At 43.6% G+C, this 26,362-nt stretch overlaps 2 protein-coding genes and 1 long non-coding RNA gene across 7 annotated transcripts in view; 2 read left to right on the forward strand and 1 right to left on the reverse strand.

Annotated features, from left to right (window-relative positions):
- API5 (apoptosis inhibitor 5) overlaps positions 1-7,128 on the forward strand; it is a 28,913-nt gene extending 21,785 nt beyond the window's left edge. The window contains exons 13-14 of one of the 3 annotated variants that reach the window (XM_072791181.1): positions 473-609; positions 5,005-7,128. In XM_072791181.1, the coding sequence (XP_072647282.1) occupies positions 473-609; positions 5,005-5,087 (220 nt within the window). In that variant the 3' untranslated portion in view covers positions 5,088-7,128. Of the gene's footprint in view, positions 1-472; positions 610-4,255; positions 4,405-5,004 lie in introns of those variants that run through there. The other 2 variants (XM_072791184.1, XM_072791182.1) reach the window with 2 other exon arrangements.
- LOC140612931 (uncharacterized) lies at positions 431-15,385 on the reverse strand. Its single transcript, XR_012014053.1, has 2 exons — positions 15,292-15,385; positions 431-1,304 (listed from the first exon to the last, which is right to left on the reverse strand). It is a non-coding gene; the product is annotated as an uncharacterized lncRNA (long non-coding RNA).
- A 5-nt stretch (positions 15,386-15,390) lies between these two features.
- TTC17 (tetratricopeptide repeat domain 17) overlaps positions 15,391-26,362 on the forward strand; it is a 116,470-nt gene continuing 105,498 nt past the window's right edge. For 2 of the 3 annotated variants that reach the window (XM_072791179.1, XM_072791180.1), the window contains exon 1: positions 15,391-15,573. In XM_072791179.1, coding sequence (XP_072647280.1) covers positions 15,415-15,573 — 159 coding nt within the window. In that variant the 5' untranslated portion in view covers positions 15,391-15,414. The remainder of the gene's footprint in view (positions 15,574-26,362) is intronic. The other variant, XM_072791178.1, reaches the window with a different exon arrangement.

The raw sequence follows: 26,362 nt of genomic DNA on the forward strand, positions 1-26,362 counted from the left end.
TTATAAGTATGAAAACCTGAATTCAGTTGTTACATTTACTACACAAAATGGTACCTTATCAGTTAAATAATCTTAATAAGATGTTAAAGTATGAGTATTAGAAGCATGACTTAAGATATAAGGTCTAATTGCAGTATGTATGGAATAAACTAGTGGAATACAACCCTGGAATTTTCAGGCTTGTCTGTGTTCCTATGACATAACTAGACTTCTGACAAGTTTTACAAACTCAGTCACTTGCCCTTACAGTCTTTGTAGCTACATATTCCAGATTATTTTAAAGCCTTGTAAATGACCTCTGGTATTGTCTGTATAACTAAGGCACAGATAATTTGATAACTCAAAAGGTATTTCCTTTTTTCTGATATGAGTATCATCTTTAGGATGTCTTTTGTGAGTGATACACTAAATTACAAGTGTATTAATAGCGTCCGGTAATAGAATTTTTTTATTGCCGTTCTTACCATTGTAGGCAAAAGAGAGCCAATGAAGATACAACTTCCGGTTCACCACCCAAGAAATCTCCAGCAGGACCAAAAAGGGATGCCAGGCAGATATATAATCCTCCTAGTGGGAAATATAGCAGCAATTTGGGCAACTTTAATTATGGTGAGCGTTTCCGTTTGGGTACAAGCAATATGAGAAATTAGGCAGAAATTGTGTCATACTTGATTTTAATAATGATCTATACTAACATATACCTCTTTCCACTGACTTTTCTGAGTTAGCTTGGGGAACTAGAGCCATTGGGGTAACAAGTTCCCCTGTTCCTATCTAACCCTCCCTGTTGGGCTCACTGACTTGAGCATGCAATACTTAGAAAAGAACTTAGAAAAATATGCCTCTTGTATTCAGAGGAAGGAACAAAACAATGGAAGTTGGCATGAAGCATCCATTCTTGGTTTTCCTTGTAACTTCAAGACAAGACATTGAATGCATTCTCCCTCGGGAGTAGATACAGCTGCTGACAGATGTGGTGATCTTAATGATCCCTCTTAGACCTTATCTGCCTCCTGCTTGTCCTTCCATCTTCTTAAGTATTTCAAAAGGAGAATGCATGGAAGTGGAATCAAATGTTTAAGAGTGTCATCTGGCAAGGAAGATGTGTCCTGTTGCAGTCTCTCCCTCTTGCCCAGAGTGCAGACTCCCTCTCCGCGTTAGCCATTGGTGCCAGGAAAGCTTCCCACTAGTCCTTTCTCTCCCGCTGCTGTGGAAGAAGCGAGGTTTGGCTCGTTTGACTTACACCCTCATAGATTCTTTCAAAGAAGAATGGATGAAAATATCACCAAGTCCGCTCCTTGATCCTGCTTTAAGAAGACCGAGGTTAATAATACAACCACATATGCTTATGACTGGTCTTACCAGTCAGAATTAATTCTGCAGTAATTATTCTTAAAGCACATTCTGAAACACATACTCTTTATAATCATTTCCAAGGTAAAATAATCATGACATTAAAGTCTTCGTGCAAAAGCTAAATTCCTTTAATACCTGAACAGATTATAGAAAGGCAGTTTTTAGATTGTGAAATGACCCTTCCACTCCACTCAAAGATCACTGAGTTCTTTTTACTTGTTATGTAAATGTGCATTTCTTAGCCTCTTTTCTTACTTGGAAAATAGGGATAACACAGAACTCTTAAAAACTTCAAGTAAGAAGGGGGGAGAGAATATCTGTGAAAACATTTTGTAAATGGAAAGGATTCTACTACTTCATTGCAACAAAGATTGTTTTCACTTGTATGATTTAACGTGGTGTCTATCAGAATTATTCTTAAAATCAACTATTTTCTCAATACTACCCTCATTTGAGTTAAACGAAAGTAATTAGGAGCTATGGCAATACAAAGAGGAATTGTGTTGTCATTTAGGCAGGTGAGTTACTCTGGAGGTTCCATGAGGATTCTGCGCTATGAAGCTCATTGCCTGCCTGGTAGTGAGAATCCAGTGACACAGTACATGTGAAAAAGAGATGGGAAAAATGCAAAGCCTTTGCTTGTAATTGTTTTTCACTGTCAGTAAAGAAAATCTGAGTCCCTTACAACTTCAGTTCATAGTCCTCAAAGTAACAAGGGCAGAACAAACATGCCTGTGAATTGTCGTTTTTGTCTGATAATAACAGCACTTTAGTATTCCTTTTTTTATTTTAAGATTCTATTTATTTATCCATGAGAGACACACACACACACACACCGCGAGAGAGAGGCAGAGGGAGAAGCAGGCTCCATCCTGGGACTCCAAGATCATGCCCTGAGCCAAAGGCAGATGCTTAACCGCTGAGCCACCCAGACACCCCCACTTTAATATTCCTAAAAGGGTCGATCTTGTTATTTAGGGTGGCGGTCATAAACAGAATTACAAAACAAACTGAACAATGACTTTTTATTGGAAAGTAGCAAAATTTCTGGTAGCATTTTACATTTTGGAGTTGAATGTTAATAGGTTATAGTATTCTCACAGTAGCAATTTCAAGAGTTTTCTTGGCTTTCTTTCACTCATTCAGTTGAAAACAGTTCTTGATCCTAGAGACGAGGTTTGGTGGACCTATTTACATCAAGTTTTCTTCCATCTTTTTTATTATCTTAGGGAACTGAGAATGTGTCCCAAAGAAAGAAGCATGTTGCTTTTTTTTCTGGATGTCATTGCCTCAAAATTGGAGGGGAGAACATGTTTTGTGTTCTTACTGTCATTTAATGCTTGGATTTTCTTAACCACATTTAGCACGATCATTGTAATTTCACTTTTCTGTGTCAGCCAAGCTCACGTTTTGTTTTTTTCTAAAGACTGCTTGTATGGCTTTATGGTTTTTTGTTTTGTTTTTGTTTAAGACATGTATGCTGAGGGGTTAGGAACTTGATTCTTTTTGGTTATTAGAAAACCAGGTAGTATTACTATACTGTCCTATTACAGTGAAAGAAATAGATGGTGCCAGTGTCACAGGCCTGAACTTCATCATCATGGAAGAGAAACCAGATTTGGTGTTTGATCTTTGAGTACAGGCAGGCATATATAGACTTTTTTTTTCCTTATCCAAGTTTATCACTTTACTAATCAAGGTCTCTCAGTTAACTTTCTGGTACATTTTCAATCAAAGTATTTACAAACACCTACTCATGGTTAGTTTTCCCTCCTGCATACAGAGCTGTCCAGTAACCCAGAAGTACTAAACATGCTATATTTTGTGACTTGTGTGCTTCATCTTTTACCTTTTTAGAATGTAAAAATAAAGTATAATTTTAACTGAAAGCAGTGGTTTTTCAAGTTAGTAATGTAAGCTTGAAACCACTGCAAAGATCCTGAAAGTGCAGAGTGAATGGTGCCTCAGGATGGAGCCCTTCAAAAAAAGAGTATTTGGAGATTCCCTGAACTGTAGAAATGGCCGCATCCCTTGCAGATCCAAAAGAAGTAGCACAGAAAAGATAACCATATCAAACAACATGTTTTTACAGTGTGGGTAACGTACTCATTAGATATAGCTGAACAATTGAGGGTAGCTCAGTTCTGTGTATTGATTGAAAAACAATTTTGGTAGTCAGTTAGCTTCTAGGTAATAATGATATCTATGAAGATGTTAATTTGTTAAGTGGTTTGTTAAATTAACTGAAATGGTTTTTATAATGAGTACAGTTGGGAGGATATGTGCCAACATATGCATGGATGAGGCCAGGTCTTAAACAGTAAAAAAGAATGCAAGTCTCACTGCCTACATACTCCCTGATGTAGTTCCTGCATCAGTTACTGGGAGCATCTTACCCTCAGACCACCTATGATTTTCTGGATATGTTCAGGGAGTAATAAATATGGTGGTTTCATTTACACGGCTTTCAAAGTGTTCAACTTAGGAGAATGTGCCACGACATTAAAGAGTGACCATGACTTTGAGTCAGATCCCATTCTGTTAAACATAAATATTGGCTAAGTTGGGGAAAGGGCTAGTTTTCTAACTCAGGGTTGCTGGAGAAAGAAAAAAAAGATTAAAACATTACCCAAATAAGGTAACTATATTTCTAGCCATAATGGCAAAAAGAAAGATTGCAACATGGACTTAATAGGAATTTTATAAGCATCCGACATTATGGATCCAAACTGGCAATCCCAGGTGGTTTTTATTGCTCCTAACAGGATTGCTACAATGAGGAAGTTTGAAAGTTCAATGAAGAGATTTGATCTCTGGAATTAGAAATTTGAGACTCTTTGTTATGTATGATAAAAAGTCCAACCTGGCTGATAATTTTAATCAGTTTTTTTTTTTCCAGAAAAGAAAGACTCCTTTAAGGAATATTTCTCTGGAGCTGTAAGAGAGAGTAACCAATGAATGAATCAAAGACTCATTCTACTCTGTGACACAAGTGACTTAATTTTTCTGCAAAAGATACACTTAATTTACATCCGTGATCTAAACACTGTATACATAATCACCTTTCTGGCTGTACTCTGAGCAGCTGATTAAAGCAGTGAGAAAAGCTGTTGGCATTTATATCTGCATTTTTGTGAGTCCAGGTGCTTGAAATATTATGACCATAACAAATTGCCTATTCACTGCATTTGAAAAGTACGTTCTTCAGTCTAGCCTAATTTTTCAAAACTGATCATTGATAATTTAAGACATTTTGCATTTGTAGCACAATCTTTGGAAGGCCAATGGCCTTTTTGCTAATTCCATATTAAATATAGAATTTGTTATCATTTAACTATCTTTAGTAGTGATAGGCATCAAAATAAAGAACAAAGAAATGTAGTCATAACATTGTCATCTTGAGATATCTTGGTAGTGGGATACATATAATTGGGTACCAACTCTGAACTTCTTTGACAACTTGCCATATGTGCTTTAGTATATACGTTGCCCTGGTTTTAGGTACAGATTGAATTTGTAGACTAGCGTAATACCAGCGCCGCTTTTATAGAGCCGACTGCTACACTCAAAGCTACGAGCTCCATTTCTTGTTTCTGCTGTGCCATGAAGTCCTGAGCAGGACCTAAACCCTTGTTCGCTTTTTCGTAGAGCAGAGAGGAGCCTTCAGGGGAAGTAGAGGTGGCCGAGGCTGGGGAGCACGAGGAAATCGTAGTCGGGGAAGACTCTACTGAATAAGACATCGCATTCTTCAGCATTGTCATGAGCTTAATATACTTAAATTCTACTACTCATTGGATTGCCGGGGATGTCCCTTTAAAAGGACTGCTGCCTTCAGCTAAAAACTTAATGTTCTTTATACCTTTGTATGTATGATCTACTTTTGTAACAGACCATGGTTGTGTCCAAGGTAAAAACCACAGTGATATTTTTGGATGCTTTGTCCACGATCTTGACTTGTTTTTGCAATATCATCATTACTCAGACTTCATATTGTGAATCTTTTACTTTCAAACATCTTGGTAATTTGTTACTGAAAGCTATTCAAGACTAAAATGTAATGAAATTCAGTCTATTTCTGATAACTGGTAAAGATGATCAGTTGAAAGGTTACTGATTTCCTCTACCCTCTTCCCCCCCCCCCCAATATATGGAGAAGAGTCATGGTCAATCATTAACATTTTATTTTCATTGTTAATTATAATAAAGCTGCTAGGCATTTTCTACCTAGTGTTATAAAAGCAAAATACCAGCTTTCTTAAAATGTAGAAATGACATTGCATTTTGAGGAGGAAGTAGGTTGCTTTGCACTGCTTACTTAACTCTTCTCCATATGTTGTGATATAAACTTTTGACTATGGGATCTATTTGAATAGAAATGTGTATGTATAATATACATACGTACATAAGCCTACGTGCATATGTGTGTGTATATATACATGCGTGCTGTGAAACTTGACTACACAACATAAATCATTTTTTTAAAATTCCTGGAACGGGTAGTCTTTGACACGGTGATGATCCTTTTGAGACTGAATCCATTATTAACTTGTTGCCTAGGTTTTCCTCCCAGTAGTGAGGGATTTTGAGTCAGTTGCACTTACATGATTATTGTTATTTAAAACTAAAAATAAACAAAGGCTGCATTTTCAAAGATAAATTTGGAGATCCCTGCTGGAGAAATACAGCCAAAATATTGAATCTGATGTACATATAGGTTTCTACAGGATGAGATAGAATAATTTAGAATTTGGGGATTTAATAACCAGGGCAACCCAGGAAAAGTGACTTGAAAACATGGTGTACCAATAAGCAAGGGATGCTCTCTCGGTTTGCTTTTGCCACTTTCAAGATTTTAACTTCTCAGGTTATTAATCAAAATTATTGTATAAGTTAGCTAATAGAACCTTTAGGTTAAAACAACAGACGGGGGGTTTGTGGAGTGTTTAATGTCATGGGCATTTTTTAGTAGCCTAGGCCCTTTGCTCTGCATTCGAATGTTTCATATATTTTTGTTCCACAGTTAATCTTCCCTCCCCAAGTTTGCTATTCAAATTCAATGCCTGAATGACATTTTCTAGTAGTTTGACATATTTTTTGAGGAATAGTTTGTGATTCTAATGCAGGTGTCTTCATTACTGTTACCTCTACATTGGGGAAAAAAGTAACACCCCTTTGTTAGAATTACTGCACATGTTTATGGGGAAAATATTTTTAAAGACTAGAATGATACAAGTGAGCAAAAGAAGTTGGTCAGCTTGACTATGGAGTGGTGGCAATAATCTCTAAAACATTCCAAAAGAGTATGAGCTGAACCTAAGCTCCCTTGGAATCTGAGCAGACATAGGAACATGGAATTGCCATTTGAAAACTGTGACCAGATAGTCTGGACCTCAGAGGCATCAGCCGTGGCCTAAAGCCATTTCAAGTACAGAAACTGTATTGGGACTACAGTTATATAAATTTGAACATTAAATGTAACTTTTCCTCTTTTTCTTTTTTAAAGCATATTTGTAAACTCAGAGGTGAGCAGAAGTGACTTTACCTTCTCAAGTTTGATACTGAGTTGACTGTGTTCCTTTCTTTACCACCTCATTGTTCCCTCTACCTTTCCTAAGGCAATAGTGCACAACAACTTAGGTTATTTTTGCTTCAAAAATTTGAAAGAAAAACTTCATGCCATGATTTTTTTTTTTTTGCAAGACACCTGTTTTCACCTTGTTCAAATGTAAATGTTCCCTTATGCTTTTGAAATAAATTTCCTTTTGTAATTTTGTTTTGTGTCTTGATGTGTTATGATTATGACTCCATTAAACATTGATCGCTTCTCCTGTGCCAAGCAGTGTATCAGACCATGAAAATAAAAGATGGACAAGTTATGGCTCTCCCTTCAAGGAGCTCAGTCTTGCAAATTATCTTTAATTCTTTTTGGAGATGTATTTTTAAAAGCCGATACACTCTTCTGAAAAAAAAAAAAAAAGGATTTGGCTATTTTTATTGAAGCAAACATCAGATACATATTTGCCAAATCATTATGAAATAAGTAACTTCCATCTTCAAGTTAATACATAAAGCAAGTCGGAACTTCTTAACTACCAGTCTTTGCTAAAAGTCTTCCTGAAGTAGCACCAAGAATGGGTAGGAGTGTCCTAATGCCAAAATTTAAATGGATCAGAAAAGATAATTCCCGTGGTGATTACATCCAGGCCGACAGCTTTACTGGCACATGTATGCCGAGACGGCCAAATCTCTGTGTCCGTCATTTCTTGCCTGGAGTTTCATAACGGCCTTCTAATTGATCTCCCTGCTGTTACACTTGACTCTTTTACAGCCTGTTCTAAACATGACAGCAGAGATCCACTCCTATTAAAGCTGTTCAGTGGCTCATTTCCGAATATAAATCAAAAACACTGCCATGGCCTTTCATCCCTGCCCTCAGCTGCCATCCTTCCTCCCCATCCTACTGCCCCAGTCAGTTAACTTCCTAGAGGCTAGGCAAAGACACTCCTGCCTCAGGGATTTTGCACCAGCTGTTCCCTCTAGCCACTCTCTTAGATCTATTTGTCTCTCCTTCAGGTGCTCAAAGATCACCTTCTCAAGGAATCTTAAATACTGCAATACCCCTTTCTGTCCTGCCAAAACTCCAAATCCCACTTACCCTACCACATGGCCTCTAGAGCCTTTGCGAACCTCTAACACTGTACAGTTTGCTTGTAATGTTCATTCCGTCTCTCCCTGATAGAATGTAATGGGGCTCAAACGCCACAGAGGTAAGGATTTCTGTATTTACTCACTGATAATCAGAGCTACCTAAAACAGCACCTGCTACATAGTAAGCTTTCAATAAAAACTTAAAGGCAGTGTTTTAGATTCTGGGAATTTAGTGGTGAACAACAGAGGCAAACTCATGGGAGCTCACATCATATTGTGCAGGGCCTGATAAATAAGCCGATTTCAGAGAGGAATAGTTTGAAAACAAGCATTCCAGTGTGACTTAGCATAGAAAAAAACCGGAAACGTCCCAAAAGAAGTATTTTGAGCTGAGACCTGGATGATGATCTGGAGCCAGCCTAGTGAAGATGTCGGGGAAAAGCATTTGAGATGGAAGCAACAAAACCTGCAGAACACTTGGCTTTAAGAGCACCAGGCTGCACTAAAATAAAACAATAAAAATGAGGGCCAGGGGCTATCCTAAAGCTTTTAGATTCCTAGTTTCAATCGCTGGATTCCTAAATTCCTCATCTATGACAAGGAACTACTTTCAATAACTCAGAGGGCACTGTGCTCTCTGATCCTGAAGCATATTCCCTCTGTCTGGAAAATCACTGTTACCTACCCCCACCCCATACTCCACCCCCATTCATCCAGCTAACAGATTCATCTTTCAGATCAGACTAGATTTCACTGTCCCCAGGAAGCTAGCCTTTCCTCCAAGTTGGGTACGGGACCATCCACTTGTGTGCTCCCCAGGCAACATGATCTCCCCATGTTAGGACCCTTAGGAAGAACTCAAAGCAGTTCTGTGTGAGTGGAAAACAGCAAATGAGATTGAATTCTAACAACTGTGATAGAAACTAAAACTTAGACTAATGAAATCTAATTTATCAAAAATCTAAGAAATCGTAGATTCCTAGTTGTACATTTACTCTCTAAAACTAATTAATACAATCACAAATAAGAAAATCCAGTAAAATTCTAGTCATAAAGACTTGATATTACAAACAAGATCTGAGACAAGGCCTCGATAGAATATTACATACAGCTTCACTTATTTCTCAAGAAATAAGTAGAAAAGGAACAGAAAAGACCAAATTAAAAAGGGGAGGGGATGGTATTGCTATGAGGAAAAACTAAAATCTAGCTTGTTAATAAGGTGATGAGGTCAAAAAAGCACAAACTTAAAAAAGGTTTGAATAGAATGAACCTGGATTTGTCATCAAGTGAGGATACTGAAACTTGAGAGTATGTGGAAATAAAATCCAGGGGTGGGGGCAGGGATGACCATCAGCTACTTACAGAATGGAGGGTCACAATACAATTACCCCATAGAAACTGTCCTCCCCAAATATATTAACAGCTGCAAGGCTTTTAATAAATTAACATATGATAAATCTGTATCAGGAAAATTCATTTGAAGCTGACCATTAGAGCAGCCCTGGTGTCACTGTGAACTAGAACCCTGGGCTGACTGGACATTTGGCCTCATCCATCTAGTCCTCATGCTGCAGACTGCTTGATCTATTTGGCAAACTACTTCTAAATGAAATTACTATATTTAGGTATCCACAGCCTCCCTTTTGAAAATCCTGTTCACTTTGCATATAGCTGTTGGGGAGATACATCTCTATAGCCCTTGCAGCCATAACTAACTTGTGTTTTAAAATTAAACATTTAAGCCACTAAAATTTAAGTTGGTTTACCAAGAAGCAAAAGATATTCAGTAAACAGATTTTTTTTTAAAGATTTTATTTATTTATTCATGAGAGACACAGAGGGAGAGGCAGAGACACAGGCAGAGGGAGAAGCAGGCTCCAGGCAGGAAGTCCAATGCAGGACTCAATCCCAGAACCCTGGGACCATGCCCTGAGCCAAAGGCAGACACTCAACCGCTGAGCCACCCAGGTGTCCCTCAGTAACCAGATTTTAAAACAGAATGTTAACTCTCTCAGGTATATTTATATCTTGTATTTTCTCTAAGGAATAAAATCTTATGGAGATTTTCTGCAACTTTCAGATAAAATGGCCCAAAGGAGGAAATAATCCAGAAAGTTCATTTTACCATTGTCTAATTCTTAGCTTCAAAAATTCTATACTTTATAGAGATAGTAAGTAAAAGTCAAACTAACCAAGCTTTCTGGAAGATACAAGTATATTTATATAGGAAATGCTTCCTGACATCAGATGCTAACAATATATAACTGAAAAAAGAATTAGGAGTTTACAAAGTACTACCAAAACAAACAAATATACAGGCCAAGATCTCTGATGAACATAGACATAAAAATCCTCAACATAATATTAGCAAGCTGCATTCAACAATATATTAAAAGGATCAGTCACCACAATCAAGTGGGATTTATTCCAGGGATGTAAGGATGGTTCAATATTTGCAAATCAATCAGTATGATACACCACATTGACAAAGGATAAAAATTTAACATTTTAACAAAGGATAAAAATCAATGATCTCAAAAAATACAGAAAAAAGCATTTGGCAAAATTTAACTTCTGTTCATGATAAAAACTCTCACCAAACTGGGTTTACAAGGAACATACCTCAACACAATAAAGGCCGTATTATGAAAAACCCACAGCTAACATCATACTCGATGGTGAAAAACTAAGAGCATATCCTGTTAAGATCAGGAACAAGACAAGCTCGTCCACTCTTACCACTTTTATTCAACATAGTACTGGAAGTCCTAGTCACAGCAATCAGACAAGAAAAAGAAATAAATGGCATCCAAATTGGTAAGGAACAAGTTAAACTGTCACTATTTGCAGATAACATGATGCTATCCATAGAAAACTCTAAAGACTCCACCAAAAAACTATAATAAGTAAAAAATAATTTCAGTAAAGTGAGGATACATAGAAGTCAATTGTGTTTCTATATGCTAATTCTGAAGTAGCAGGAAAAGAAATTAAGAAAACAATTCCACTTACAATTACTCCAAAAAGAATAAAATACTTAGGAATAAACCTAACCAAGGAGGTAGAAGACCTGTCCTCTGAAAACTATAAAACACTTATGAAAGAAATTAAGGTAACATAAACAAATAGAAAGATACTCCACGCTCATGGGCTGGAAGAACTGTTAAAATGTCTTTACAATCCAAAGCAATCTACAGATTCAATGCAATCCCTATCAAAACACCAACAATCTTTTTCACAGAGCTAAAGTAATACTAAAATTTGCACAGAACCATAAAAGACCCCAAATAGCCAAAGCAATCTTAAGAAAGAACAAAGTTGGAGGTATCACCATCCCAAATTTCAAGACATACTACAAAGCTGTAATAGTTAAAAACAGTATGGTACTGGCACAAAAAAAGACACATAGGTCAGTGGAACAGAATAGAAATCCCAGAAATAAACCCATTTTATCAGTATTCTTATCTCCTCTACAATAGAGGAGGCAAGAATATACAATGGGGAAAAGACAGTCTCTTCAGTGAATGGTGTTGGGGGAAATAGCTACATGCAAAAGACTGAAACAAGACCACTTTCTAGGTATGTCTCCTAAGGCAAGAGAAACAAAACAAAAATAAAGTATTGGGACTATACCGAAATTAAAAAAAAAAAAAAAAAAACACTTTTGCACAGCAAAGGAGACCTCCAACAAAATGATAAGGCTGCCTACTGAATGAGAGAAGATATTTGCAAATGATGTATCTGAGGCATTAATACCCAAAATATATAAATAACTCACACAACTCAACACCAAAAAAAATCACAAGAAACAAATAATCTGATTTAAAAATGGGTAGAGGGGGACACCTGGGTTGCTCAGTCAGTTGAGCGCTCTTGGTTTCAGCTTAGGTCAGAATCTCGGGAGTTGTGGGATGGAGATCCACACTGGGCTCCACACAGTAGGGAGTCAGCTTCCCCTCTCCCTCTGCCCCTCCCTTCCACCACATGTGCACAAAAATAAATATATATTTTTTTAAGTGGGCAGAGAGAGGACCCAAATAACATTTAAAAAAAAAATGACATGCAGTTGACCAACAGACACACAAAAAGATGCTCACCATCACTAATCATCAGGGAAATGTACATCAGAACCACAATGAAAGATCACCTTATACCTGCCAGAAGACTAGCTGTACCTTATAATAGATCTGGAAAGGGAAAGCCAGGAAAGGATTTCAGGCTGGGAACAGGATGAGCAGAAGTACTGCTATGTGGTAGTGTGCAATGCCTAGAACAGTTCAGTAAGACTAGTGGGGCAGAATTTGGCAGCCAGGACCCGAGGCAGTCAGAATTCTAGGGTGACCACCAGTGATCCTTGTCCTCATAAAATCCCCTCCCTTGAATGTGGCCAGAACATGTGAACATGACATCATGCCTGTGATACATCATGATACACAGCAAGAAGGAATTTTTGTAGACATCATGAAGGTTAACAAATTAGTTGATTTTGGGTTAATCAAAAGCGAGATTATTCAGACAGATCTTATCTAATCACATGAGCCCTTTAAATCTGAGCCTAGAGGGACGCCTGGGTGGGTCAGTGGTGGAGCATCTGCTTGTGGCCCAGGGAGTGATCCTGGAGACCAGGATCCAATCCTGCATCCGGCTCCCTGCATGGAGCCTGCTTCTCTCTCTGCCTATCTGTGTGTCTCTCTGAATAAATAAAATCTTTAAATAAATAAAATCTATAAATCAATCAGTCACAGCCCAGAGATCAGAAATGGAGGAAGGCAGAGAGTCGCAGTGGGGATTTTCACGCTTCCCTTGAGGGACTAACTGCCACGACGAGAAGGCCACGGTAGCAAGGAATGGTGGGCGGCCCTGGAGTCAGCAGCCAGCAAGGGAACTGGGCACACCGGGCACACCTGGCACACCGGCAAAGGGCTGACTTTGAGAGCCTGAAGGAGGCGCCCAGCCTTACATGATCCCTGGGGGACACGGAGTCCGCAGGAGACCGCTGGTCTGGTCCACAGCAGGACACTAGTGCAGCATCCCCGCAGCGGGGCGCCAGGCAGGGAAAGCAGGGGCGCGTGGCTGTGAAATCTACGGCGGCCGTGATCCCGCCGCGTCCCAGCCTTACGCCCCTGCGTGTCCGAGAAACTGCCGAGGGCACACGTTTGTGATGTCGGGGCTTCTCGGATTCCTCACCCCCTCCAGCCACGCTCAGGCTCCGGGGTCAGCTGGGCCGGAGGTCAGCCCCGCATTAGCTACACTGTCTCGGCCCAGTTCCCGGTTGGCGGCGCCGCTGCGGGTGAAATCACTGAACAGCGGACGACGGTGCCTCGACTCTGCAGCGTCAGACACAGGTAAGGGGACTTACTTACTGCAGGTAAGGCGCTGAGAGCGGGGACACTGACTCCCCACGTCTGTGTTCCAGAATTCGGGGTCGCTTCCTACTGCCCGTGCCTAGACGCTCAGGTACCCCGTACAAGGAACCCTTGGCGCTGGTCCCCCTTTCACCTGTAGGGCTCGCCTGTCTGTCGCCCGCAGGGCACCCCCCCGCCCCCGGCCCCCCACTCCAAGCCCTCCCCGGGCGGCTGCTCTCTGCTCCGCCTGCACCCTTCCGCACCCATCACCGGTATTTCAGCTGCCCAGTGTCCCCCTAGGGCCCCCCAGTGTCCCCCCAGGTCACCCCAGAGTTTCCCCAGGTCCCCCCAGTGTCCCCCCAGGGCCCACCCAGTGTCCCCCCCAGTGTCCCCCTCAGGTCTCACCCAGGGGCCCCCAGTGTCTCCCCAGGTCCCCCCAGTGTCCCCCCAGGGCCCACCCAGTGTCCCCCTCAGGTCCCACCCAGGGCCCCCCAGTGTCTCCCCAGGTCCCACCCAGTGTCCCCCCAAGGCCCCCCAGGTCCCACCCAGTGTCCCCCCACTGCCCCCAGGTCCCACCCAGTGTCCCCCCAGGCCCCCCCCAGCCCCCCGGACTGCACGCTGCCCGGAGGTTGCATTTCCCCACCCGCCGCCTAGCAGGGCTCTAGACGCCAAGGGCAGGTAAGACAGGAATGTCCGTGGCTTCCATCCTCTAAGAGAAGCTACTTTCAAATAAAAGACCAAACCCGGGATCCCTGGGTGGCGCAACGGTTTGGCGCCTGCCTTTGGCCCAGGGCGCGATCCTGGAGACCCAGGACCGAATCCCATGTCAGGCTCCCAGTGCATGGAGCCTGCTTCTCCCTCTGCCTTTGTCTCTGCCTCTCTCTCTCTCTCTCTCTCTCTCTCTCTCTCTGTGTGACTATCATAAATAAATAAAAATTAAAAAAATAATAATAAAAAAAAAATAAAAAATAAAAGACCAAACCCGAAGAGCAGCGCTGCGGCCCCTGCTTCCGCGGGAGGCGGCGAGGCTGGGGCGCGGACAGCGGCGGGGCCCGCACACCCGGAGGCGGGGATCCTGAGGCGGGGAGCCCGAGCAAGTGCTGCCCCGGAAGGCACTCCGCCCGGAGCGGGAGCGGAGCCCAGGTGCGCGCTTCTGTAGGTCTTTTCTTTTAACGATTTTATTGACTTCTAAGACACAGATGCTCAGGCGGAAGGGAAGCAGGCTCCCCGCGGGGCCCGCGGCGGGGGCGCATCCCAGGACGCCGGGGTCGCCTCTGCACACGCACATGCCCCAGAATGTGCATTCCTAAGTCCGCCCGGCGGTGCCAAGGCCGCGGCCCCGCCGACCTCGCCTGGCCCCGCCACCCCTGGGCCGTAGGGCTGACCCCCCGCCTGCGCGGGACACCGACAGCGGGGAGGAGGGTAGCCCAGGAACGTGTGCGGCTCTCGGGCATCCCCCCCACCCCCACCCCCGGCGGCGGCGGCGGCCCCCAGCGCCCCCGGGACCCCGCCCACCGCGCGCCCTGGCCCCGCCCACCGCCCCTCCCGGACCCCGCCCACTGCGCCCCAGGGACCCTGCCCGCCGCGATCGCCCCCGAGGCCCCGCCCCGCGCGCGCCCTGGCCCCGCCCCCCAGGACCGCCCCGTCCCCCGCGCCCCTCGGACCCCGCCCCCCCCCGGAGGGACGCCCGCTCCACCGCCCGGGTCGGCGCCCAGCCCTTCCCCGAGCGCTTTCTTCTCGGCTGCAGGACAGCGCCGGAAATAGCAATGAGATAAAAGGGGAGCCTCGGTTTTATTAAGCGCGCATACAGGCCCGCCTGGCCCCGCACACAGAGGCGCTCCTTCCGGCGGGGGCTCCCCCCACCCCCAGCCCCCTCGGACTCCCACGCCGCGGGGCCGCACCGCGCGCAGGAAACAGCCACAGAAGAGCGGTCTCCGACCTGAAGCCAGCGGCCGCCCCGGCTCCTCCTCCTCCTCCTCCTCCAGCGCCGACCTCCCCAACATGGCGGGCGGCGGGGGCCCGCTTCCGCTTCCGGGGCCAGCCGCCGGGCCGGGGGCGCAAGATGGCGGCGGCAGGAGGGCCCCGCGGCCGGTTCGCGCTGCCGCCGGGCTCCGGCCCAGGCTGGCTCCTCAGCCTTTCCGCCCTGCTGAGCGTGGCGGCGCGGGGCGCCTTGGCCACGACGCACTGGGTCGTCACGGAGGACGGGAAGATCCAGCAGCAGGTAGCGGCCAGGGCGTACCCCCTCCGCCCGCCCGCCCGCGCCCCGGGGAAGGGGGATGCCCAGGTCGGGCTCCGCGCGGCCCCGCCCAGGCCTGCCGCGGCCCCCAGCCCTCCGGCGGCGGGGCGGCGCGGGGACAGGCTGTGTCCGGGCTTTGGGGAGCGCTCGTGGGTTATCCCGGCCGCTGTGGGTCGCGGCCCCGGCCCTCCCCGGGCAGGGGCAGCAGGTGGCGGGCCCGGCGCCGTGACCGCCTGGGCCCCCGAGGCCCCCGCCGCCTCCCCCACGTGCCGCAGCCCGTCCGGGCACCGCCGTGACCCCGGCCGCCCGGGCTCTGCGGGGAGCGCCCCGTGCACTCGGCGCGGTCTCCGCACCTGGCCCCCGGGAGGACGTGCGCTTCCCTGGAGGCGCGTGTGCCCGGACGGACGGACCGCCCCGAGGACAGCAGGCTTTCCTTACATTAACTTTATGACTGCCCACATTTTTTTTTGTTTATTTGTTTTTATTTATTTCATTTTTTGGTTTGTTTGTTTGTTTTGGAGCGCTGCTGCTGCCTGCACAGCGCGCGTGTGCGCTCCGCCACGGAATCCCGGGACCCGAAGGACGCGCAGCGGCTGAGAGCAAAGCCTGGAAAGTCCAGCGGACTTTCAGGCAGTGGAGCGAGTGACTCGTGTGTCCCCCCTCGGGGGGGGGGGGGGTCGGGGAGCTCCCCCGGCTCCGAGGGCGTGCTCCTTAGGGCGCGTAGCGGGCAAGGTCGGCTTTTGCACGGACTGAGGTTCGCGTGTAGCTCTGCCTCCTGATGGCAGGTTCCACCCCAAATATAGCCAAATGAGCCAAAAAACCGTTTAAAAGTCGGTGTCGAGTATTGGTGAGTGGGGGACTGACTCCCCACGGGGTGGCTTTTTCTCTGTGCCTAACTTGCGTTGGAAGACATGCCTCTTTCGTGGCCTTACCATCTGAGATTTAACAGATAGGTGTGCGTCTTCCGAAAAACCTAGAAAACACTGCAGGTTCACTTCTTTAACAGCAAATTGGAAATCATTAGGGAGTCCTGGCTCCCCCACCCTCTTGTCTTTTGTTTCCTGATGATAGTTGTCCCTGAGGCCCTCGTGAAGGGATGCGTGGAATTAAGTCACCCTTGCTGCAATTTGGGGAGCCCTTCTCCTATTGGCTCTTCTGCAATATTGTTTTTGGCCACAGCTATTTATACGCTATGACATTGACTTCTCCTTCCCATTTTGGTGTCCTGCCGCTCAGCCGAGGAAGTAGCCCATCTGAAAAGTGAAAGCGAGTAGAAATGTATTATTTGCTGAATATTGCAGCGGGAAAAGTAGAGCCTGGTTTGGTTTCTTTAAAAAAAAAAAAAAAAAAAAGAATTGTTTCTCTTTGCACGTTGGATACTTATGTTTTAGTAGGGAAAGGTAGGGGATACTAGGGATTCGCCTGAGGAAGGGAGAAATCTGGAGACCCTTTTGGAAATCTGCCTGCCCAGTCACCCCTGCAGTAAGTAGCCTTAAAGTTAGGAAAGCAAGGCTCCTTTACTACAAGCTTTCAACAATTCTCTTTTTCAGTGAATTTCCCAATACTTTATAGCATTTACAACATTCAGTTGACAACCACAAAATTTTATATCAGAAGAAATAAAGTTGATGTCTGCAGCGTAACAAGAAGAGGCTGGGGGCTGCCAGGGTGGCTCAGTTGGTTGAGCAACTGACTCTTGGTTTCAGCGTAGGTCATGATCTCCGAGCTCAGCAGAGTCTGTCCTTCTGCCTGCCCCCCAGCTCATGCACGCTCGAGTGCTCACTGTCTCTCAAATAAGTAAATAAAAATAAAATTAAACCTCAATAACAACAACAAGAGGCTAGAGAAGGAAAGTTAGATTTAATCTGAGGAGAAAAACAACACTTACAAATTAAGAGAGTTGAATAGGTGATCAGCTTCTGAGTGCCACGCAGGTGGCTGCACATATATTGTCTTGGCAATAACTTGAACGTAGGCAGAACCCAAACCTCAGTTTAGTTTGTGATTAATGCTCATATTCGTAAATGTTTATTAAAGAATTGAAAGATCCTTTTAGCATATGGACTTGGATATACTGCAGATCTATTCATAGGTTCAGAAACAAAACACTAAATGTGTTATATATGTGTCTGTGTATATATGTATACACACACACACACAGTATTATATACATACGTATATACCTGACATACCAAATTCCTCGCTTCTGGTTTTTGGTTGTAGTATCTGAGAGCAGAAGTGTGATTTTAGTTTTAAAGTGGTCTGATATCAGGGAGAGGGCTAAGGGCACACTGATAGAGCAATCATAGAATATTAGAGTGCCAAATACCTTTTGAAACCCATTGACTGATATCTGAACCTGTCCGAATTACATATCATAGATAATTGTTTTCCATAGTGAACTTGCACAAGTACTCATGAGTCAAAAATCTGAATTGCCCCAAGTATAGACTTACATAGGGATATTTAACATCACTATAGTTAAAGTTTTAAGTACATTGAGCAGTTCTTCCCAGGAGAGGAGAACATTTGTTTGGTATTTCTATTTCAAGCCTTAGCAAATGATAAAGATAGGCACCCACAAGTTACGGACTGCAGACTTGCGAACATGCAAATGTATTGGAAGACCTAGATCTGTGAGGAGGTTGAAATGGGGCCTCATCAGAGCAAGGAAGCAGCTATTCCTGCAGTGGCCTCCTCACAGTCACAGCCCTGGTTGCTTCTGGCAGGAGCACTTAGCATGGCAGCTCAGGGAATTTGCTCCTTTCCACAACCCCTGCCTGAGCTGGGAAGCATCTCTTACATGTTTTTAGGTTCTGCGTTTACTGCCATTGATCTCCCCAGAGCATCGTGCAAGGAGTCCTAGAGCTGGGATGTGAGAGAATGCTCTGGTCTCTAAGTTCCTTTCCCATTGCAGTCAGGGAACAGCTAAGAAAAGGTGCTCCTCTTCTCTTCAACTTTATGCTTCTCTCCCAACTTCGGGCTTTGGCATACCTCTGATTCCCTACTGTCCCCTGTACCTGAATACCTTGCTTTCTTGAAACGAGGATCCCTGGGGTCCGTGGACTGAAGTAATGTAATGAGCTATTATAATATGGATATTAGGAGGATCTATACGTAACCAGGTCAATGGATCATTTGATTGATTTCATTGTGAAGAATAGGCTTTAAGATAAATTTTGTGGGTTTTTTTTTTTTCGTTTCCTTTTTTTCTATTTTTTTCTTCATCTAGTATGGCAACATTTATTTTCTATTTTTATCAAAACCGTCTGGAAAGTCACTTGAATAGAAGGTTAAATGAACTTTTGTGAATTAGCCTAAGAGCCTAACCATTATGTATTACATCATTTCTGTGGGGAAAAAAAAAAAAACAGTGTTTCATATGCTAAATTACCAGCTAACAGATGAATTCCTGAAATGTTACCAGTTTGTCTTAGATTTATTGAATTCAAGAAGTGGTACTTGAGTAAAAAAATAGTGCCTTTGGATAGTCTCTCCATAAGTGGAGGTCTAAAACTTTAGGTAAATAAAGAATATAATCATTGTCAACTCTTAAAACATCCTAATATTTCTTTTCTTGGCTACTGTTTCCCTCTTCTCTAATCTTAAAACCATAGAACTTTAGATTGGAAAAAAATTCTTAAGGGATATATAGTATAACTCAGGAGAGAAAGTTACTCAAAGTCACACAACTAATAAATAGCATCGCAGTAAGTAAAAATCTGCAGGAGCTTGCAGGTGAGCACTTTGTACTCAGTAAGTTCGAAGTGCTTCCCCCCCCCCCCCTTTCATAATACCTAGAAATGAAGGAATACAAAGAAAGGAAAAGGAAAAACATGAATGATGAAGTAAAAGTCTTGTCTAGTTTGCTTTACCTCGGCAGAATGTTTAGTGACTTTAAATTGAGAGTGGGTTGGGAGAGGGAAGGTCAGAAATAGGTGTGAATTAATTTGGGGTTATTTAATCATTTTGCCTTCTATCAAGCAGATGTGTTTAGAGTACAGATCCTTTTAACTTCTTAGAACAAATGAAATTTCTAACAAAACTGATGCCCTAAACCCTAGCAACCTTGGCAGAAGTGTTTGATAGGCAATTATTTCAGCAAATGTGACTTGAGCAAGAGCTATCAGATGTAGTTGGACAAACAGGCTAAATCTTTATCTCTTGGTCTTCAATAGCTTATAAGTAAAGGAGTGGTTTAATTTGGATCTGACATTAAGTAATTACTTAATCTGGGAGAGGGCATCCAGATGACACTATGAAGCTGACAAGTTTATTCTGGTGCTTCTCTCTCTTTTTTTTTTTTTTTTTCTCAAGATTTTATTAATTTATTTATGAGAGACCCAGAGAGAGGCAGAGACACAGGCAGAGGGAGAAGCAGGCTCCATGCAGGGAGCCCGACGTGGGACTCAATCCCACGACCTGGGGTCACGCCCTGGGCTGAAGGCGGCACCTAACCGCTGAGCCACCCGGGCTGCCCTAATCTGTTACTTTTCAAAACTGAGCCCATCTTTTTGTCACAGACTGTTGTTTCCATGTTTATACATTTCAGGGATTTACTTGGACCTTAGAGGTAATGATGGTTTATTCACTAACTTCCTAGGCACCTGCTAAGCCTTTGCAATTTGTCCCACATGTTGGCATCAAAGTGATTCTCATTCATTTTTTTTAAGACTTCCCACTGTTATTTTTTTTCTTATAAATTACCCAGGTGTTAACTTTGTTTAAACTTCTAGTAGTTAATAGGTGCTTATAAATATACAGAGGTAAATTATAACTGTACTTTTCCCAGTTATTTATTATTGAACAAATATTTTTTATTTTTTTAAGATTTTATTTATTCATGGGAGACACACAGAGAGAGGCGGCTCCATGCAGGGAGCCCGATGTGGGACTTGATCCTGGGACTCCGGGACCACGACCTGAGCCAAAGGCAGATGCTCAACTAACTGCTGAGCCACCCAGGCGTCCCTGAACAAATATTTACTGAACAACTATTTATTGAACAAATATTTATTGGCTGCTTATTTTTCAGCAGCCCACTGCGCTTTGATAGATACATACTTTTCCATTGGCTGTGACATGAAATTCTCACTTCTTATTGGGGTGAGCAGAACACAGTTCCTTCTTAACCTTTTTCCCACCTTTTCCCTGGCTCTTCTTCCTCCACTCATTTTCTAGATCAGCAGTTCTCAAACTTTACTTTGCACAAAAGTAGTCTGGGGTGCTTACTTAAAATACAGATTTCCAGGCCACAAAGTGGTGGTAGGGCCAAGAATTCTACATTTTTATCAAACCCTTCAGGAGATTATTTAATACAGATGGGTCACAGATCATTCTGAGAAATTCAGTTTTACATATTTCTCTATATCCAGTTTCTGTTTTTACTCTTTATTATTATTATTAAAGATTTATTTATTTATTCAGAGAGAGAGAGGCAGAGACACAGGCAGGGGGAGAAGCAGGCTCCCTGCAGAAAGCCCAACGTGGGACTCGATCCCCGGTCTCCAGGATCACACCCCCGGCTGCAGGCAGCGCTAAACTGCTGCGCCACCGGGGCTGCCATTTACTCTTTACATATACCTGGGCAATCTTGTCTTTTCTCAGGACTTAAATTACCGTATATAGGCAGAGAATAGTCACATTTCTTTCTGTAACTCACATTTTTTTCTCCAGGGTTATAGATCAGTACCTCTATAATTTTAATTCTGTATGAATGTCTTCTCGGTACTTCAAGCTTAATATGACCAAACCTAAACTCATTTTTACCCTACCTACACCTGTGTCGTGCCCTCTTTTTCCAAACTGAATGAAAGATCCCACTGTTCACCATCCACCCATTCGCCCAAGTCAGAAATCTGGTTGTCTCCTTTATTCCTTACTAATATCTTTCCATTTTATTCTAATTACATTTTCCTCCCAATAAGCTACCACTGTGGCTCTAATTCAGGCCACCTGATTCTTGCCACAGGTTCCTAATTGCCCTCCCTGCCCTAGTCTTGTCCTGCTTCAGATCCATTCTCAGTGCAATTAGACTAACCTTTTAAAGCCTTCTTTGTTTTAGTTACGGATTTGAATTACAGAAGTAATGTGTGGCATTGTAAAAATAAATGCCTATTGTTATGGGAGTATTTGAAGTAACAAAGTAAAGTCCTCCCACCTCTCCCCATTCTCACTCCCCAAGGGAAGCTACTTTGAGCAGTTAGTTTGGTGGTATCCCAGGATATGGTCCTACTGTAATGTGTCTTGTGATCTGGCCCCTCCTCTCTAGCCTTATCTTTGCTCATTTTTTTTTTTTAGATTTTTATTTATTTATGATAGGCACACAGTGAGAGAGAGAGGCAGAGGGAGAAGCAGGCTCCATGCACCGAGAGCCCGACGTGGGATTCGATCCCGGGTGTCCAGGATCGCACCCTGGGCCAAAGGCAGGCGCTAAACCGCTGCGCCACCCAGGGATCCCATCTTTGCTCATTTTTGAGTGCCCCACCTTCACCAGAGAATACACACACATACACCTTAGCCATATTTAACATTTGTCACTGTCCCCAGGTATGCTTTGTTCTCACTTGCCTCTGGGCCTTTGCACACATTCTTCCCCTGAAATCTCACTAAAACTCACTACTCTTCACAACTTAAACATCACTTTCAGGAAACCTTCTAATGCCCAAGTTTGAATAAGCCGTTCTTTCTATGTGCTTTCATAATATCCTCTATTTCCTTAAGAAAGGCATTTGCCATGCCATATGTCTCTTTACTTATGTAAATGCCCTACTGGGCTACTACATGCTCCATGCCGGGAGAGGCCATATCCGTCTTCTCTGTGGAGGCCTCAGCCTCCTCGAAGATCTTTAAAGCTCCAAGCAACTCCTCAATGAGTCAGCCATTAGGCCTTCAGAAAAGATGCCGTATGGACATGAGAGGAGCCATACTTCGAGAGATCACTCTTGGCCTGTCTTCTGTGGTCAGATTGTGTATGCAAAGGAAATCATCCTTTATCACTGATGATCTATCTAAAAGGTCAGCTTTATTGCTCAGGCATTGAAAAATGAGGAGAGGTGACAAGAGACAAGAAAAAAAAAGAAAATAATCATCAAAAAGGGCAGAGGCGAGATGGATGAGAAATGGCAGCTGCATTGTTGAGGGAGGATTAGGATCAGCTGTGGGGTTCAGCAGTTGTTGCAGTTTAGAAGCAGCATTGGTGGAAATGAACAGAAGGCGCTCTGACAGTGAGAAATAAGAGGGCTTGCCAGCATGTCAGGTCAAAAATTAGAACAGCTCTGCACTCCTGAGCGTAGGGAGCAGGGTGTGAGCCCTACCTGCTTCTCAGACTCCATGGTGGCCAAAGCAAGGGGAATGCCCCTGTTGGGTGGCTTTTTACAGCCAAGCACCTCCAGAGGGTTGTTTGTGCTCATGGGCTCTCTTCCCTCTCTCTGTATAGGTCTCTTTGAAAGCCACTGCAGGCAGTCCTTCATCCACCCGCCTCTTGTCACAGTATCCCAGGGCCTGCCTTATTGCCAGATTCAGTGCTCAGCTCTTCGTTCTCTCTCTCAACCACTTCCCACCCCGGCCAGTACTTGTCCTCAGACCTTAACGAACTATTTTCTTCCGTGGCTTCTGGGACATACCCCCCTGGGCTTTCCTTCTATATCCTTGGCCATAACTTTTCATTCTCTTCTGAATTCCTCTTCTCCTCATGAGTCTTAGATACTGATGTGCTCACCAGGTGATCTTACGCAGTCTCATGGCATAAAAGGGGATGTGTGTGTTCTGAGGGTTCTCCCAAATCATACCTGCATCTCTCCCTGAACGCCAGACTCCTATGCGGTTGCCCACTCAACATCTCCACTTGGCTGTCTACTAGACATCACAGATACATCACATCCTAAGCTGAACTATATTGCCCACCCCACCATACTTGTTACCCAATTGCTCAGGTCCAGAATCTTCCTTGATTTTTCTGTCCCATACCTACTCTACCAGTAACCTGCCAACTTGACTTGCAGAATGTCTCCTATGGCAAGCCATGTCTTTCCACCCTTACTTCTGCAACCCTAGTCTTGACTGTCTTCATCCTCCTCTTAAACCTAAGCATAGTAGCCTGCTAACCAGTCTCCTTCCACTTTTGCCCCATAGAGTCTCTTCTCCCCAGATTATAAGTTTGGTCCTGTCATTCCTTCAAGGGTTGTAGAGGAAGAGAAGCAAAGAGCATCGGAAAACCTTCAGTGCTTTCCCATTATACTTTTAAGGATAAAACTTACGAGTTTTTACCACAGCCTATAAGGCCCTTGCAAGATCTGGGACTTGGCCCCTGGCCATCTTTCTGCCCCAAATACCACTTTCCTTCTTGTGTGCTGCGCTTTAGCCATACTGGCCATACTGGCCTCTATAGAGCACCCAGTTGCTCTTTTCCATTGCTTGAAAAATCTCTGTGGACATCCTCATGGCTCATCCCCTCTCTTTCAAGTCTCTGTTCACATATCACCTATCTTCTGACATTATATGAAACACCATCCCCCAGCAGCACATCATCTTACACTGCTTTCTTTTTGTTCATAGCACCAATGACTATCATAATAGATATTTTATTGCCGGTCTTTCTATGAGAATATTAACTATTTCATAGAACTTTGTTATGTTCAGTGAGGAAACTGCATGCCTACAGCACCATAAACACTCAGGAAATATTGAATATGTGAGAGAAGGGGAGAGTACCAGTATGTATGTGTGCAAGCAATTATTCACCCTAGTAATAGCTCTTGCATATCAGCACAATGATGAGCCACCATCATTTTTAGTAGTCTGGAGAAAGCACGGTGCATTTACTCTAAATCATTTTTAAAGATTTATTTACTTATTTGAGAGAGAGAGAACACACACCCATGCACGTGTGTGTGAGCAGAGGCTGGGGAACAGAGAGCAAGAATCCCAAGCACACTACGCGCTGAGCATGGACCTGGGGCTTGATCCCATGACCCATGAGATCGTGACCTGAGCCAGATCAAGAGTTGGCTGCTTAATGGGCTGAGCCTCCCAGGCGCTCCACAGTGCATTTACTTTAAAGGGGGCAGGGCAGTTCTTTCATTCTCCGTTAAAAGTGAAAGGTCTAGAAAAACTAAGACTTCTCTGAAAATGTAACATCTCTAAACCAGAGTTGTAAAATGGCGCCTCAGATAACCTAAATTCCAATTGGCTATTTGGATATATTATCTCTTCAACGTACATACCTTTGATGATATGCGCAAAGAACTTTGAGATTGTGGCATTATTTAAATTATTGAATATTGTATAAATTTAGGTAAGTCATTTAACATTAAGACATTTCTTTAGCGCATCCCCGGTGGCTCAGCGGTTTAGTGCCGCCTTCAGCCCAGGCAGGGCGTGACCCAGGAGACTCGGGATTGAGTCCCACGTCGGGCTTCCTGCGTGGAGCCTACTTCTCCCTCTGCCTGTGTCTCTGCCTCTCTCTCTCTCTCTCTGTATGTGTCTCTCATTAATAAACAAATAAAAATCTTTTTTAAAAAAGACATTTCTTTAAGCATGTACAAAAGAAGCATTTATTAAAAGTCTATACCATCATGACAGCTTTATATAAGCTATAAAGTACATACTTGTTTTCAAGACCTGCTACCAGGAATTCTCACTGGATCAAATTGCGCTTCCCATATTTATTTAACTACTTCATGAGTCTAACTTTTGAAAAGAACTCATTTATGTATTTTTTACTAACATTTTATTTCAGTCTTCACTTACCCAGTGAGGCACTTAGTTATTTAAATTGAAATCAGGTGACTGGCAAGACCCCTCCCCCATCAGCCTTTCTACCTTGAGTCTAATTGCTTGGTAGGGAATTGAGAGGGTTGTTAATCTTTAGTAAAATTCAAAGAGAGTGGTACATGCCAAAAGTGGTCAAATGGAGTCAGGAACATTTTTATTTGAGCAAGAATTTGCCGAGAGCTTTTTGTGTGCCATTACACTTGGCAGGCTTAGCTAGCTCATTAAACGCATATGGGAATGCTTTCTGTGTTAGGTACGTGAGTTATAGCTGTGAGGGAGATACAGTCCCTGCCTTCACAGAGTTTGCATTGGAGTCACATGGAAGAGACTCTAATTAGAATAAAGTCAACAGGTAACTTTCTTTTCCTGTTTTTATTTTTATTTGCATTTGTTCTATGCAGAATTACTCATGGGGCATAAATTTTTGTTTCTTCTGGAATATCTTTTTTTGTACAGCCTCCTCTTCTGGTTTAGGAACAATCTGCTCTTTTTTTAGTAAGGATCATCTCTATGCAGCCGGGAGAGCTCACGTATGGGTTAATCTGACTCTGAGCCCTTAGGTTCTACACAACATCTTGGGGGCTTTAACACCCCCATGTGCTCAATGACCAGAGAATCTACCTCTAAACCCTTAAGTTCAGCATTATTCTCTGCATTTTTAAGCATGTGCACTAAAAATTCACTCTTCTTGGACCATTTACCCTGTGTGCAGCCCCACTGTTTGGCCTGGGCACACCTACGAGCTCCAGCATTGTAGTGATGGAATGACACCCACTGCTTCTGCAAAGTGATGTCTTTCACATACTTGGTGGCTTTTCAGATATGCACACCCTTGATGGCCTGGGCAGCTTCACCTGTGTTCTTAAAGTGACCATGAAGATTTGAATCTCTTAATTTGCATGATTTTGAAGGGTTTTCTGGGTCAAGCGAACAGCGAACCATTTTCATAGGTCACCTCAGGCCACTTACAGGAAGAGAACAGTTAACTTTAATAGTAATA

The sequence above is a fragment of the Canis lupus genome, chromosome 21 (genome assembly GCF_048164855.1).
Source record: "Canis lupus baileyi chromosome 21, mCanLup2.hap1, whole genome shotgun sequence".
NCBI classification, from domain to species: Eukaryota; Metazoa; Chordata; class Mammalia; order Carnivora; family Canidae; genus Canis; species Canis lupus.